This window comes from Pogonomyrmex barbatus, unplaced genomic scaffold (assembly GCF_055798465.1).
Source record: "Pogonomyrmex barbatus isolate J1 unplaced genomic scaffold, ASM5579846v1 scaffold1, whole genome shotgun sequence".
Taxonomy (NCBI): domain Eukaryota; kingdom Metazoa; phylum Arthropoda; class Insecta; order Hymenoptera; family Formicidae; genus Pogonomyrmex; species Pogonomyrmex barbatus.
In genome coordinates, this window is record NW_028297098.1 from 27,455,793 (window position 1) to 27,473,070 (window position 17,278).

A 17,278-nucleotide genomic window follows, 5' to 3' on the forward strand; every position below is an offset into this window, starting at 1 on the left:
CCTCGAGAAGGGACGTGCGATACGAGTCCCCATTCGCTAGATCGTAATCTTATACGTTAGTATCTGATTTCGCGTCAATTTGAAACACACCACTCTTCGTCTCTGAGAAAGTTTCTTCCTTGATAGCGTAAGTTAGATGAATCTTAAAAATTTATTTTACTTTTGTCGAAAGGGTAAAGTTTTATCGTAAAGTATTTGTAAGAACCCGAAGTCGTTTGAAACCGCGTGTATAAAGTTCGCGAAGTATATATAGAAATTTCTAATTGGGAACAAATTTCTATATTTAAAAAGAAGATTGAAACAAGATTGAAAGAGAGTGAAAAATATTAAAAAATTTTTAACAAGTAGAAATCGAAAGTATTTTAACAGAGTAGATATTTTTCAGGCAATAATTTATGTCTTTCTGAATATGATATATGTAATTGTGAGTGACATAATGATCGAATAATCAAAATTGCTCTCTCGCTTATTTTTTCGAAAGAAATATAACGTATGTATGTGTGTGTGTGTGTATATATATATATATATGTATAAAAGGTGAAGCAAGACAAAATAGTTAGGTCTCTAGCAAATCGAGTCACCTGGCTTAAGCAAAAAGTCAGGATGGCATCGATCAGAAAATTGAATACGGTCGTAATGCGATATCTAAAATAGTTTTGAGGATTAATTGTTAATGGGTTTCGCCGGATTTAGTTCCTAGTGGTCTCACGCCAGTGAGAAATGTTTTATTCATTCCCATTCCATTTCGACTCAAATTCTATATCGAATTCGAATATCAAAAAAATTATATATTTCGTACGTTCCGTTACATTACCTATATGTGTAATGGCGGCTGCTCCAGATGCGTACAAAAATACGACGAGATCGTTAAGTTTTCGACATCTGAAAGCCATTAAAGATTTTCCAGCAAATGTCGCGCGGCAAAGGAATTTCCTCAAAGCGAAATACGATCCCTTAACCCCGGCAAGATTATACGCGCGTAACAAATTGGAGGACGAGTGTGCAGAACTGTAGTTTTTCAAGGATCAAAGAAGTAAGTAACAATGTTAATTGGACGTTCACATTCGTAAAATAAAGATGAAACGAAAATAGTTAACCGTAATAATGGTTTAATAATTTGTGACGTCGTGACCGTGCAAATTTTTGCACAAAGTCGGGATGAAATAACTAACGCGACAGAATAAAATTTTAAATACTCTGTCTGTCAACTATATGAGTGATTCACCTTCGAATTTTTCAGTCCATTACGCTTATGTATTCTTTGAGAGTAGTGCAGTCGTATTATAGAGCGCATACCAGACTTTCGCAATATTTGCCAAATGGAACGCAATGTGCTTTCGAGTTCGCTTTGTGTTCGTCATGCAACGGGGATAGCGAGTGTAGTATACTGCACTTTTCAGTTTCATGATATTATAATACCTTTGCCGCCACGGCTTACGATCAGCATATACGTATATCTTACGTTTCACCGCGTTCTTACTCTGCACTGATATTTTTCGTATTATTTCAACATGGCCGGATTACGCATACGCAATTTATTCAGATATGCATTACGCATATCCGGCTCCTTCTATTTTGTCGTACGAATACGTCGTCTTGCATCTATACTAATATCCAATCCGTATTACCTTCCCTCGACAGATATCGAATATATCCGTCATTACTTTCCGGTCTGTGTACGACATATGTTTGATCGTACTACTTGCACGCGGTCGTATCGTCAAGTACGACCGTTACTACTTAAGCGCCGTCGTGTAAATGTCTGATCGCACCACTTGCGCGGTTTGCCTCACCGCGTGAAATTCGCAGGAAGCAATTCGGCGAAATTACCCATTAATTGTCCTCGTTAATCACCAAAACGTGTTCCGAGCGCGAAATTGAAGCGATAAGAAGGAAAAAAAAGAAGGTTGAGACCGATTCGAAATCGCAGACGCGCTATTGAAAGCAATACCTGGCACGGTGCCGCCATATCCCGGTTTTCTTTTCGTTCTCGTCTTCCGAGAATAGTCCGAATAGAATGTTCATTTGCCGTTGGAAGTCGAGAATCGCGCAGCCGAGGAAACATCGCTGCGGGATCCTGCGGACGACAGATGTATCGCCGACTTTACTTGTTTGTGCATGCACGTCAACGAGAGAGATAATCAAATCCCTCGCAATCGTCGGTGGAACAGGACGATTCTATTTGCGAATACTTTAACGAGGATGATATGTATCTTTTTTTCGATAAGCGAAGTAATCCCACGCACAGTAAGCACACACGGCCACCATTCCAGTGTCCGTTGATCCGACGTGCCGGTAAGGCCCAAAATGTAAAATGTACTGACTCTTATCGTCCCCCTGTACTCCGTACGTTTTTTTTTTTTTATTTTTTTTTTTTATTCCATCAAGCAGCATCGCCGAGATCGATGTAGAGCCTCGGAAATCGAGATATATTTCCAGTCTTGAGACGTAGAAGTATAATGATTCACGTGATGAGATTTCTTTTAAAGGACGTTTCCGCGAATGTTCTAGGTAGAGTATTATCGTAGCGAGTTGGATATTCGAGACGTTGTGCTAATGTAATGCAACAATTGTCTATGACACGGGTGTGCATAAGCATGCATTCGCGTAGTTAACCTGTTTCTGATTATACAATCCCCCGTCCCCTTTTGCCCTCGTTTTTTCTGCCGAGAGCGACTTGGAATGACGATGGAAGAATGTAAAAGTGATACTCCTCCTTACTACGTGTCTTTCTATTTTTCGTATCGTTACGGTACATTGCCACGGTATCGTTTGCGTTTGTCGTTGTCTGGAAGCATTTTATATTACATCCGTCTTATACAGCTCTGTTTACTTGGAATGGTGCTTGCGTTGTTACGTTCCTTATGATAATGACCAACTTTGCATTTTTGCATGATATTACGTTCTATATACTCGTACTATATTATGTGTATTATATTTTCTCGACATATATTTATATAGTTCAATTTATACTAACTACTCTCATGTATTTTAGACGGACAGTTTCTTTTCTTTTTATCAAGATACCTTCTCTTCCTCCTTATATTTTATCTTTATCATATATTCTATCATTTATATAAACTATTTAGTTAGAAGATATTTCTTTTATGTAGATTTGGTAATTAATAATTTTTCTCTCTTTCTCTTTCTTTCTTTCTCTCTCTCTCTCTCTCTCTCTCTCTCTATCTCTTTCTCTCTTTTTTCAAAAATGCACGATGTCTTTTATTTTTAATATCCCAAATTCCTGATTATTATTTCCTAAACGTATTTAACGTTGCTTGAACTCCTAATGAAATTAAGAGTAGTTAACTTCGGTAAACTAGTAAAATCCATTCTCGTTTATTTTTCATGTTTATACATAACATATACATAACATCGTCAATTCAAGTAATTTAGCCGTAGTCTTAATGGATTTCGTAGTATAATACTGTTACAATTTTCAGCAAATTGTGTAAGTATATAGTCCAAGTTGAAAAAAAAAAAATGCATGCAATTACATAATTATTAAACACATTAGGAAAACATTGATTTAGTCACTGCCATTGGTATTCGTCACCGTTTATATCCTGGTAAAGTATCGATTCGATGTTTGAATATATAGGGAATGACTGTTCAAACAAATAACCTGTCATATCACATATATTTTTAGACCGAATTGATAAAAGATAAAATCGTGGCTGGGCTGTGAAATGAAAATCGATACCGTTTGACGGTTTTACATGATATTATCTTTAGGAAATAACAGGATAACGCGGGATAAATTGCGTATTACTCTCAATATTTCAAATAAAATTAAAAGGAATTTGTAATAAATTTGTAATGTAGCAATGATTACACGTTGGCGCACGCGCTATTCGTACGCGATTACATAATTACAGAAACGTTATAATCCTTGTAATGCGTGCACGTGCGGGCACAGACCGCAATTTATTGTTCTTTCCCGTCGATGCCAGTTTGATAGCTTCGCCCTCGATTTCGACGTGACGTCGTTGCAAATTCCTGAGAAATGCGATGAACGGTGACGGAAACGAGGCGGCAGTCGAGTAAGACTCTGACGGATACGAATTCGAGGGACTGGAGGATTTTAAGCCAATCGGTTCGTATTTTTAGTACCTCCGAGGTGGACCGTGGAACCTATCGACCAGAACGCGGTTGTAGGTCACGGCGTCTCCATCGCCTGTCAGGCCGAAGGATTCCCCATTCCGAGTGTGACTTGGAAGCAATCTATCGGTAAGTCACGACTCCTTAAAGGTGGGATCTCGGAGCGCGAAGAAATTCCTCATTCCCTCCCCCCTCCCCTCCCCCCTCGTCACCCCAGCAGCGTTACGAGAGATGTATTAGGTCTCAGACGTGGCGCGAAAAATGAGAACGCTCATTCGCACCTGATCTCCCGACATGCAAAACGAACGTTTTCAATGGAACGCTGTCTCTCCGTTCTTAGCAAAAATTAGCCGTTAACCGAACGAATACAAGCTGACGTGTCTTTATTCAAAAATCATAGATTCCGCTAAGATATTTGTGTTGACGCCTTGTCAAATCTCGCTTCTGATATCATATGGATTGCGTAAAATTCATTTTCATATTTAAGATACATCGACATCGATTATTCATTCCGAATCGATTTCAATGCTGATGTCTTTAATCACTCTATTATTACTCTTTATTTTTTTTTTAACAATCTTCTCCTGTCAATTAGGCAAGGAACTTTGTTTGCGCGAGCATTACGTAATTTTCATTTTAAGTTACGCCCCCGGGTTACGGGGCGTCGACGAGGGAAAAAAGAACGCGCGGGAAACTGTAATCAATCACGAATTTCGCTGAATCGCCGATCGTCTCCGCGGGCAGATATCCAGTCGTAGGAAGTAAGTCGAGTTCGATGAATAGAGTCGTATAATTAATTTCGTCAGTTCGCGAGAAAGATCTTTATTTTCTTCTCCCCATTTTTTTTCCCCCGTGATTTCGACCGTGCTTTGGCGTGCGAAATACGTCATTCTGATCTCGTGGCCAATCGTGACTCCTCGCCCCCGCGGGTTTGCGCCGACGTTGCAAAAAAGCGCTTTGTGCGTTCCGACATGATGCGATTACGTCACAGCTACGAGAGACTGTCTGTTACCAAGTCCCAAGGAATATTTTCGTTAATTTTCATTTACCGCGCGGCAGACAAACAGACGTACATTTGTCGTAAAATGCTTCCAGTTGGTTTGTCGAGTAATCGTATTATTCATAAGCGTTTCCTACCGCTGCGCTACGCGTGTACTCCGATACATTTTAAGCGATTTCGTTACTCAAATATTAATCCGCAAAAGTTTTTTTTACATCGTTCGGAACATATATCTGAAAGTTGCCGCGGGAGAAAAAAAAAAGCGGATACCGCGCGGATATTTATGTTTTTCATCATTCACCATGTATCGGGAAGGATGTCAGGAACCATCGATCCGCCGTCGAGCAATGCCATGATGCCAGACAACATTGAACGTGGAAAAAGGAAGAGCTGCGGCGTGTCGGGAAAAAAGACATTCTACATCCGACGTTATTATGACTTATATTAGACGCGGAGCGGAATATCGCAGTTTTCGCGCTAAAATTCCGCGTTAACGTCGTTTCTACTCGCCGCCAGGTCACGCGTAATAAATGCGATTTACATCGAGGTCGAGAATGCACTCGCCGTAAGTTTCGATAAATAAAACGTAATTTCTCGGGAGATTCCTGCGAAAGGACTGATTACTCAAAAGCATTGCTTCCAGAATGTTTACCTTGTTCGGTGGGCGCGCTCGCGAGATAAATCTTAGCGTTTTGAAGTCACGAGGGTCGCGCGTACTTTGCGATACATCTTTCATCCCCGTTACGTCCTGTTTATTTGCGAAAAGATGGAATAAGAGAATAAAATGCACACGCGGAAAAAGATGTGTCCAGGCGTGCTCATTTTTTTTTTCTTTTTAGTCTCCAGCGCGTTACGTTTTAGAATCAGTTGGACATTCATGTATTCAAAAATGCATTTATAGAGCGTCTCTCGCGCGCGTAAGAAACTTTCCCCGCGTTATTTCTCGGCATTTAAGTTGGTACATAACAGGATGTTTTGTAATGGGCGTAAACAGGGTGATACTTCATGCTGCGAATGGAGAAATAATTTTGCCCTCGGCGGAAAGCTTAACGATATTTTTTCGCAGTTTGTGAAGTTCTAAAATTAAATATCTTGGGAGCTGAGCGCGCTCCCGAGTCAAAATGCTGTTAAGGTAAAGTTTATCTGAAATTACGCGAAGAATAAGATTTTGTTTTCTATCACGCATCTCCATGAAGCACCCTCCCGCGGAAACCTTTCCTCCTCCGATTCTTTCTACCCTTATTTCGGTTTCCGATAAGTTCAGCATGTCGCCCGATAAAATACGATTTCCTCGCGAGTTTTAATTCACGTTGCTTCTCGAAGCTTTCTAGCTTTCGTGCGGAATCCCGATAGATCTCGTAAAACGTAATAATTTTTGTAGACGTGTCTATTATGCAGGAGCGTAAGGGATGTGTTCTTGCGCATTTAGGTGAAACTCCAGGTGACTACCGGGAGCTGGGATACGGCACGGAGGGCGCCGGCGTGGCCAGAAACGGATCCTTGGTGATCCCGCGGGTATCGCGAGATCACGCCGGATTCTATCTATGCCAGGCGAACAACGGCATCGGTCCCGGCCTCAGCAAGCTTATTCGACTAACAGTTCATGGTAAAATATTCACGCAACCTAGAACCACCACCGCCGTCGTTTGGATCTGAATCGACTCGCCGGTATCCAGGATCCGTGTAGAGCCGACATTTATCCGGAGTGATCGAGACCGCGTGATTCTTACCGCCATAAACATCACTCGGCGCGAAAAATATTCGCCTTAAAATTTTTCTTTCTTCTTTTTTTGATAAACTAACGTCCGCAGCCGATGGGAGAAATTATCTGTTTCTCCCTCTGAAATGATTATTTTCGGAGATTTAATGGAGAGGGCGGCAGAAATTTAATTTGTTATTACACGATATGCACACGTAGATGGTGATATGTAATGCAACAGTCATGAATTTAATAAATTTGTTAATTTGAATTCGCACACGCACACACACACACACGCAGGGGCGCGCGCGCACACGCACACGCACACGCACACGCACACGCACACACGTCCGTCCGGAAATTCAATAGCATTACTACAATATTCGTCACTGGATAATTGCTTCGCATCACTGCATGAAATCCTCTCTGTGAGAGAGAGGGGCACACACGCCCGGCGCACACACGCGCGCTTACTCCAAATAGCATCATGCGTCGATAATTGATCTTTTTTTCGCTTGGCTACAAAATAAACGCGCATTCAACAAAGTACCGTAGATTGGCCGTGCGATTTCGACGCAAATAAAATTGAATTGCTCGTTTATAATTACAAAAAGGGACATCTGCGAGTTATAGCGAAAATTGGTTTTATTGTCTTGTCTTTTATTTGACGTTCATTGTGCGCGCCGTGTGTGACTGCCGTGTGCAAACGTTCTGATGAAAAATTCTCGCTGCAGCGGGCCCCCAGGTGACAGTAAGGACAAGGCAGGAATCAGTGCGACGAGGGGAGAGCGTAATATTACGCTGCGAGGCCGAGGGAGACGCGCCTCTTGATCTTAGCTGGCGTGTTCGTGACAGCAAGATCGATCCTAATTACGATGTTAGGTTCGTATTGGAATTAATTATGCGTCTTTCGCGTGAAAGCTCACAGGTTTGAAATGCGCGTACCGTTTGATGCTGGCGCCTACATTTTGACGCCACATTGTGCTGGTCCATTATTATCCTCGTCCTCAATTCCTCGCGAAACATTTAAAGGAAAAATACGGTAAATTTTCTCTCCGCTCACTTTAGACTCTTATTTAAAAACTGTGTCTATTTAGGATTCGGTCTTGTCTCACACAATTGCTAAAACGGATATATAATCATGTACTATAAATAATGTATGTACCGTCCGCAAGTTATGTAAAATTTATTTTAAGTAAAACACATTTTGTATTTAAAGCGGATCTTACTTAAAATCGTTTTAATGTTTATAATTCTTAGTTTATTATTACACGTACCTGATGCATTTTACATAGCGGAGCAGATTCCAGTTTTAAATTATTATAGCTACATACAGAGAACAAGAATTTTACTGCCACGTAAAGCATCACTGCTACTGCATATGCGATGTAAAAACGGCCAACTTTGTTACTATAACCAATTATTTGATATTACCTCAAAACCTGTTTTGTTGATAACGGGGAGAAATTTTACCGAGCAAATTTGTTTGCAGAAACGTTCGTGGATTCATTAATTTACCGCTAAACCAAAATAATCTATTCCTGGAAAATGCATTTCCCTGTCGCAGCTTGTCGCTGTTTTGAGAGCGGAATAAGAGTTACATAATTTATGTTATTACAACGAAATAACATGCTGATTCTCAAAGGCTAATTAATTTCAGGCTATTAAAATCAGTATTCTTGGCCGAGTCTCATCTCGTATACAATACCAATAGGCAAAATTCATCACGAGAATGTAAAGTAACAAAATAGCAGATTTTCCCGCTCTGTAATCAATCCCGTCTTAAGTGTTAAGCTTCTCGGAGATCTTAGAAATTTCGGTTTCGGGGAAGGGACTGTCGCCTCCTCCCCCACCCCCCTCCCCCATTCGTCTCGAGGCATATCGATCAATCGCGTGACCGCTTCTCCCTTGGCTTCAGGTACGTGGTGGACAATACGGTGGACGTCTCGGGACGCGTCACCACCGAGCTGCGGATCATTCAGGCGAGCCACATGGACCGCGGCGACTACGTCTGCGTCGCCGCGAACGCGTACGGCCGCGACAAGGCGACGATCCACCTGCTGGTGCAGGAGCCGCCCGACTTCCCACGTAATCTGCACGTGGCCGAGCAGGGCAGCCGGTCGATTCTGCTGGCCTGGTCCTCGCCGACGACGGATCGGGACCCGAGCCACGCCAGCTCGCCCATCACCAATTACATCGTGCAGTACAAGGAGGCGCAAGGTACGCACTGGCTATCCTTCCTCCCTACGCCTTTTGCCTTTTTCGCGTCGGTGTATGCGCCGCAACCTCGGTCACTATCGATCGAGAGAGAGAGAGAGAGAGAGAGAGAGAGAGAGAGAGAGAGAGAGAGCCGGGAGCATCTCGTTATAGATCGTTGCGTTTCCTCACCAACTCGGTACCGCCGGGCTCCTCGGCACACATCGACCGTCACGCATCGCGATTACGAATTCGACTACACCCGGCGAACTTGGAATTATAATTCTCCTGGAGTAGTTTCCAAAAGTTCCAAATGTTTAATCCGCGTCCGGACGTTTAAATTTAACAGCGGCTTACCGACGTAGTTTTGATATAAAAGCTCACTGCGTTGACTGCGATAAAAATAATAGAGATATATTCAATAAAAGATCTCTATAAATTTGAATGAAGACAAGTTTAGCGGGAAAAGTAAACTTGCAACTTGATAAGTATAACTTGATAAGTATAAGTATAGTTATTTCGAGAATGATATATCAAGTGATATATATCAATTTTTTTTTTTTAGAAACTGAATTTTATTTTATCCAAGATATAAATAGATGATTAAAAGTGAGCGAGGGCAAATCACTTTGCGCGTAATTCCTAGGAAATCGCTCACGTGATCTGTGTATGCCGAAGACGGGAAGAGGGGAAACCTTTCATTAGCGAAATTTTAAATAAAAATGAAAATTCAACTTTTAATTTGAGCTCTCCGATCTAACTCGCGATCAATAGCTGAAGCGAGGATATATGCGCGTAAATATGAAAGAGATTAAAAACGTTTGTATAATTTCCTATTTACTGTTGGCGTACGTGATTAATCCCGACGGCTGATGTAAATATCGCGTTACAATAGTGCATATTGGTGAAAATAACATCAGATTTTTTTGCACTTTCACAAACGGTAGCTCAAAGAGGAAAAAAAGAGGAAGGAATATCGATGTACAGTGTAACGGTTTATTGCGCCCCATTACATTTCTCGATCCATCGTCATTATATGTATCTCTACGCGAGTTCACAGTACGCTTGGCATCTCTATCATTCGCCGCGAAATATCATATCGTGACGTTGGAGTTAACACTACGATGTCTTCTGCGAGAAAGTATTTTGTTTCGCATTCGGGAGTAACGCGGCTTTTACACCGCCGGGGGAATCGTTAATCATTTATCATCCCTCCACACGCTGCTCCACGTCTCCCGCTATATTTCGTTTAGGAGTTTTTAGGCGCTACCTTTGAGTTTGAATTTATTTCACGGCTTTCATTCCAGTGATCCAGTTCCCATCGAGTGGACCGTCGCCGTCAGCGCGGATGTTTAAACAAACGCGAAACCGTTCGAACACTCGAAATTCCATTAACGCGAATGGCATAATGTGTATCTCATTAGTAAGTAATAACTCAATCGTGGAATGTGTGTCTAGCCGGCCCGGACTGAACGTCTACCTGATGAAGTATTTAGCTCTCTCTCTAATTTTCGGGTCACTTGAAATTCGAAAGCAATTTCGAAAGAATAGGAAAGAAAAACACATGTAAAAAATAATTGATCGGTTTACAACAATGTTGGAGAAATGTCCTGAATTGTACATCTCGTAGATTCTGGATCTAAAAACTGATTAGCAATTTAAAAATAATAAAAATAGATTTTCACTCGATATCACTCGATCTTCGTTTCAATATTTCACGTATTCCTGCATTATACAAGAATAGAAAAAAAAAAACAACGCGAATCGGATCACTAATCCGGATGTCGTCGGATAAATAGATATGTCGTCAAGCGTCAATTGTACGGATTAGTAATCGACATATTTGTTTATCCGACGGAGAGCATTTAATGTTTTATTTAGCTTTCGTTATTAGATAATTTAGCATTATATTAAAATATTTCGTTTCCACGGAGTAACTCGGGCAAACTGGATATTTTCTCTCGTAATGCGCTGTTTTGTAACGTCGCTCCAAGATGCACGCGTGCAACGTAACGCGGCGCAGTCTGTCGCATGAGCTGCGACTGTCAAGAGCAATGGTAATTATGTTGCTGCATCTCTTGTAAATTCACGTTGGGTTAATTCTATATAACAGCGCCGCGAATTTATTCCGCGATTCGTACGACCGCATAATACGCACGGCCGCAAAGAGCAATTCCGTTCTTTGACGTGCTGCTCTTCCGCGCGTTTGCATTCGAGGGAACGCGATTTGCGTTTCTCGCTGATCAATTCGTTCAGGAAAAAGTACCGTAACGTCGGCTGTTACACTTCCATCGCAATCGAATCCGGACGTTTCATACATCTCGACGTTTGCTATTTCCTCCATACTTAAAATATTTTAATTGCATTTGCATGTATTTAAGCTCGGTGATTTCCAACTTACGTCTTCCGCATATCTTCCGTCCTCTCTAATTTCTCCTGAGTCTTCTTTCCATGCACTATAAATCACAATTATATAATATTATTATTTATATTGTTTATAATTTTATAATTTTATATGAATTATTAATTAACAAATTATATAAAATTAATAGGATCGTGTACGGCGTCGGGGATTTCTAATTAAACATAAAAGAGTCTAATTAAACATAAAAGTCATTCCATTTTCTAAAGCGACATCCACATACAATCCGACATCCCCGACGTTGGCGGCTTTCGTTACGACAGCTAAGACAAAGTTTTCTGTAAAGTCGTTTGCGAATCTTCCACCTCGGCGTCTTTGTTTTACAAGCCCTCTTCCCCCCCCCCCCTCGGCCACCTCGGGCTTACCTCCCCGCTCACTCGCCCTATTTTCATACCACAAACTTCTCTTTGAAACGCCCCTCGCCCTGGCCGCTCGTTAACTTTGGATGTCCTCATTTACGCCTAATCGACTCGAGTCTCCCCGCCGGTGTTAAATTATCGAACTTAACGCACGAAGGGGCATGGAAGCGTCGTGGTGTTAACGCGCATAAAACATGTTCTTGAGGCAAGCACCGTCGAGAATTATTATCGCTCTTACCAAAATCGAGTCTCGCGAGGATCGAGATTTCCGAGGATATCGGCCAAACGACGATGAATACTCGCCCTCGATGTTCGTTCGTATAATTTACCCTTCAGAAATCTATATATACGTTATTATTCTCGCACACGTACGCACGCGCGAGTGAATTATTTTAATCTCTCCTTCGTATTCGTATCGGGCTCTATCTAAAGTGTGCGCGTTGTGTGCATTCCCTAAATTACAGATTAAAATCGGAGATAATCTCCGCATCTCCGTGAGGTCTCTCCGTGCTTACGTTGTGAGTAATAGCTCCGTATTAATTTCTCAACTGGGAGTGTTGGCATACATATATATTATACATATCCGACTCTGAATTGTACGTCGGATATTTATTGCCGACTACCTCCGCGCGACTCTATTTGTACGGCTCTCATCCCCCATTAAAATGTCATTCTCGCTTGATCGATTCGTCCACTCATCATTCGTACGATCCGCCTTTGCGGGTAACTACTGTTAAACTACCGTCCGTGCCGCGCGCCGGAGGAATGCATCGGAGAAACGTCGGAGATAGGTTTATCGACCTCTCCGAACGGTGGTGCACAAGTTAATCGCGCGTCGGGACTTTCGCGTCCGGATTTTCGCGAGCGGGGGGAGGGGGGGAGGGAGGGAGGGAGGGGAAAGATACATCTCGCCTCGCGAGACTCGCCTTCGCGATTACGCTTAAGAGAAACCGTACCTGCATCCTTCTAAGCGTTGTTGCCTTTTGCTGGAAAGACGTGTGGCATGAGCACAACACGCAGAAGCTGGTAGCCGGAGACAACACGGTCGCTCGGGTATCGTCCCTAAAACCCGCGACTACCTACCACTTTCGAGTGCTTGCGGAAAATCATCTTGGAACATCAGCGCCAAGCGACATCCTTCATGTCAGTATCAAACACATTGTCGAAAAACACAAGATAAGAAAAAAAAAAAAAAAAAAAAAAAGACACACAAAGCATGAAAGAAAACTTACTCACATTATCTCACGAGGTCATTAACATTGCATTTAAAGTTAACGTCAGACGGATTGTTTTTTTTTTACCGTGCGCCGTGGGGGCGTCTCGAAATTTTCAAAACAGGTGCAAACGGATGGCGAAGTGCCCGGTGGACCGCCCAGGCACGTCTCCGTGGAGCCCCTGGGCCCGCAGCAGCTCAAGATCACGTGGCAACCGCCGGATCGATCTCTCTGGAACGGCGAACTACTCGGATACACCATCGGCTACACCAATCTCGGGTATCGTTATCTGCTTACCGCTCTTGAACCACGACAGTTTGCGGCATTTAACGTCCATCACTTCGAGTCCGAAATCTCAAACAATGATCGCGATGATCCCTCCGATAGCACGTAACAGCAAATTCAGACCGGGCCGTTGAAACATGTTACGTATTAAATGTTATGTATGTAAATTTGATAGTAAATTTTTAATATATTCTTCATAATAATAATTTTATGGGAAAAGACGTTTCGAGAAGATTGAAGATTAAGGAATGCCTATTGTATGACTTATGACTCCTCGTGGAAAGAGGTTTCACGTCAAAAAAACGTGGTTAATTTCTCATCGTGAATTGCATTGTTTCTGAAAAATGATAAAATGTGTGCTTTTACCTTCTTCTTAACAAAATTTTTTAAATTGTCAAGCTAAAAGAATGCTTTTTTGATTTTTTTTTTATATACATAAGAGATGGACTGAAATGTTTATAAATAATAAATGTAATAAATGTTCGTGGTAGAGTTTGTATTTCAAATCGAAAAATAGATATGACAAAAATTTCGTTCGTGAAATTTCTCGAATCATTCATAAAAATTTTGCTTTATGACATTTCAAATCGGAATAATTGGATTATACTTTGACGGCCCAAGTTTTCAGATGGTATCGTGAATTCTTAAAATATTCTCGTCCGCGCTTCTGTCCGTGGTTATATTCCACTGAATTTTGAGATTGTTATTTCCTTCCATTATGCTCGAATTGGACAGCGGAACGTAATAAATGGGAACGATAAGGACGATTTCCGGTAAACTTTGGCGACGGCGACTTTGACGCTAAGGATTTCCCCGTTCTTAGACAGCATCAACTCGCGAACAATAGGATGTATAAGAGAAGAAAAGATGGTTTATATATTTTAAAGTGTACTATCCATTTGTTATGCTGTTAACGCTTCGCGTGAAGTCGCTCGACCCGGAGACCGACATTCGTCTCTATAAGAATTTAAAACTCAGAAGAGAATGATTCTCTTGTTCCTTTGAAAAAAAAAAAAAAATATATATAAAACTTTCTATGGTAGATTATTTAGAAAGCGGTTTAATAACTTGTTTCTCTTTCTTGACACGCCCTTCTCGCGGTCAACGACATAGATTTCAGCGCTGTCGATTGCCTCCGCGCTTCTCGCATTATCTTTTCGCTTCAGCGAACCGTAGTTCGCGGCTTTATTTCAGAGGAGATGATCAATTGACGAATACGACGCGAGTAGGAATCACAGGAAATGGGGACGGCTCGCACGATTACAGGCTAACCGGCCTACGAAAATATACCCAATATAGCATAGTTGTAAAGGCGTTCAATAGCAAAGGAGACGGCCCGGGATCCGATCCCGTGACGGCGCACACATTGGAGGATGGTGAGTCTCTTTACCCCTCCCCCCCCTCTTCCCTTCTCCTTTCCCCATATTTTATTGAGCTCTTTTCGGCGGCATTTCGGTGTTGATAAAAAATATTTGGTACGTTGAACAAAGCAATTACGACGTGCCGCTTTGAATGCAATCTCTTTGCATTTTGATTACGAGCTAAATGTAATTGAGAATTGCAAATGATGAGATCAAGTTTCATATTACAAATTAATATCATAATTTAAAGTTTGTCATATACACAGCGTATTGGTATACAAACGTTATATACGATCTATAATGCATAACGTTGAACAACCAACAATCATTTGCGTAACGATATTGGGTTATAGAATGAGCTTTTCCGCCACACAAACGCTGAATTGTTACAAAATATTAACATTAATAATAATAATTTCTTGTAAAATTTTTCAATATCGCGCGACGACCTAAATTTCACCAAAGGTTGCATGTTTTGGTCTACATCATACAATTTTTGAAATCAAAATTCTCTTACGCCGTTATAATTTCATATCTTCTCCCCAACCTGGTGTGTTGATTACGTTTTAAATCGGTTATTCGCAAAGTTGATCAAATGTTTCAAACAATTTCTACGCAATGGTAAAAACAAAGAGAATAGGCAAATAGAAGCAAACTTGATTATTAAAAGAATAGGATTTTTTCTGGAATCGTATAAACTCCGGATTAATTTCCTCGCAATTTTCTCGTAATTTTCTTATATAATTTTCAAAAAAAACAACCCGTCACCGCGGGTGATTCGTTGCGAACTTCTCGCCGTTTGGGCCGTGCCGATAACATAAATTCGAGACCGGCGTTTTTCGACACGTCAAAGGGAGAGCAATACGCTATAGCGATTTACGGTACCGATTTGACATAGTTCCAAGTGCGCCACCGCAGAATGTAGCCTGCGCCGCGCTGAATGGTCAGAACATCCAGGTGACCTGGAAAACACCGCCTTTCGACAAAGTTCACGGGGTCGTGCTGGGATACAAGCTGCTGTACGAGGCTGCCTCGGACTCGCAGACCGGCAGAGAGACGAAAGTCAGTCATGCTCTCAGCACGGTCCTGCACACCCTCACCCCGTACACCAACTACACGGTGCAGGTGCTCGCCTACACCAAGGCTGGGGACGGCGTCGCGAGCAGCGCGGTCTCCTGCACCACCGGGGAAACCGGTAAACATCCCTTAGATCACAATTCTCACCGATCTTCTATTAGGGTGCCCCCAGGCTGAAGCTGCCTTTGTCAGTACATTCCATGGGTCTAGAGGAGTAAAAAATATTATACGAACGTAGGTTGTTTACCGCTTTATTAAAAAGTTATATAAGCAAAAGTATGAAATTTAAATGGGACAATTGTACTGATGCAAAAAAAAGTTAATTTACAGCAATGAAACAAAATACAAATAAACTTCAGTACAGTGATAAATTCCATTTTCAACCGCCGTCAATCTTGTATTGCTAACGATGATGGCCATTTTGAAATGAAATATCTATGAATTTACATAAAAATTAATATCAGTAATGATAACTGTATTGTAATAATTGATATTCAGCAAAAACTGTAATTAATTTGATGAGTGATGATAATAAATACAATGCATAAAGCTACGTAACTACGCTAACTTTCTTAACTGTTTCTTTATAATTTCGTACTTTTGTTTATAACTTTTTAATAAACCATTAAACAACCTATGTTTACATAACATTTTTTTCTCCTCTAGACCCATAGAATGTACTGACAAAGTTCGGCACCTTAAACATACCTTAAACATACATTACAGATACCCTACATATATAACTTATGTTCGACGCGTAGCATATATTTAAAGCCAGGAGTATTCCCCGAATAGATCGTTCGATCGGATCAAGGCGGAATAAACAGATTCATAATTTGTAAAATTTAAGTTTAATTGTGTGTTTAAAGTCACGAGGCACAGATTCGACTTGTTCTTCCAAACATATCTCCTTTGTAAAATCATTGATGAGCAAAGAATGGCGCTTTGTCCCGACAGTTCCCGACGCGCCGGAACGCGTGAAGGCGGTGGTGAGCGGCGAGAAGGCCGTCGTGATATCCTGGTTGCCACCCCGACGACCGAACGGGCTGCTCATCCAGTACACCGTCTACATTCGCGTGCTGGAGCAAGGCCAGGAGGTGAAGATCACGAAGAATATTCTGCCCGCGGAGAACACGCATCACGAGGCGACGGGCTTGAAGATGCACGAGACCTATGAGGCGTGGGTCACGGCCTCGACTAAGGTCGGTCAGGGCTCCAGCACGCCGGTTATCAAACTTCAGCCCAGCACTACCGGTAAGGTCACTCTTCGACGGATTATTGAAAAATTTCTCTCTCGCGGGGTAAAACCCCCGCCGCGCGTCCGGACGACCCCGCGCGAACGTGCGCCCGATATAGAAACTTTTCATTTTCGTCGAGTTTCGAGGAAATTGCACGACCGCTGAAGCGCACGTCGAATACACGGGAGAATACAGCTTCGCGGGAATGATAGTCTATATTCCATAAAGGAAAATGCTCTTTGACATGAAGCGGGCACCGATCAATAACGAACGTAAGCGCGCGACTAGTGCAAGGCGACTTTTCGATAATACCCACATTTGCGGGA

At 41.8% G+C, this 17,278-nt stretch overlaps 1 protein-coding gene across 9 annotated transcripts in view; it reads left to right on the forward strand.

Moving 5' to 3' along the window:
* The window catches only part of LOC105422932 (cell adhesion molecule Dscam2), an 80,377-nt gene that overhangs the window by 56,419 nt on the left and 6,680 nt on the right, over positions 1–17,278 (forward strand). For all 9 annotated transcript variants that reach the window (XM_089075244.1, XM_089075236.1, XM_089075254.1 and 6 more), the window contains 9 exons: positions 4,111–4,230; positions 6,531–6,707; positions 7,535–7,682; positions 8,719–9,020; positions 12,772–12,920; positions 13,116–13,270; positions 14,471–14,652; positions 15,536–15,832; positions 16,672–16,968. In XM_089075244.1, the coding sequence (XP_088931370.1) occupies positions 4,111–4,230; positions 6,531–6,707; positions 7,535–7,682; positions 8,719–9,020; positions 12,772–12,920; positions 13,116–13,270; positions 14,471–14,652; positions 15,536–15,832; positions 16,672–16,968 (1,827 nt within the window). The remainder of the gene's footprint in view (positions 1–4,110; positions 4,231–6,530; positions 6,708–7,534; positions 7,683–8,718; positions 9,021–12,771; positions 12,921–13,115; positions 13,271–14,470; positions 14,653–15,535; positions 15,833–16,671; positions 16,969–17,278) is intronic.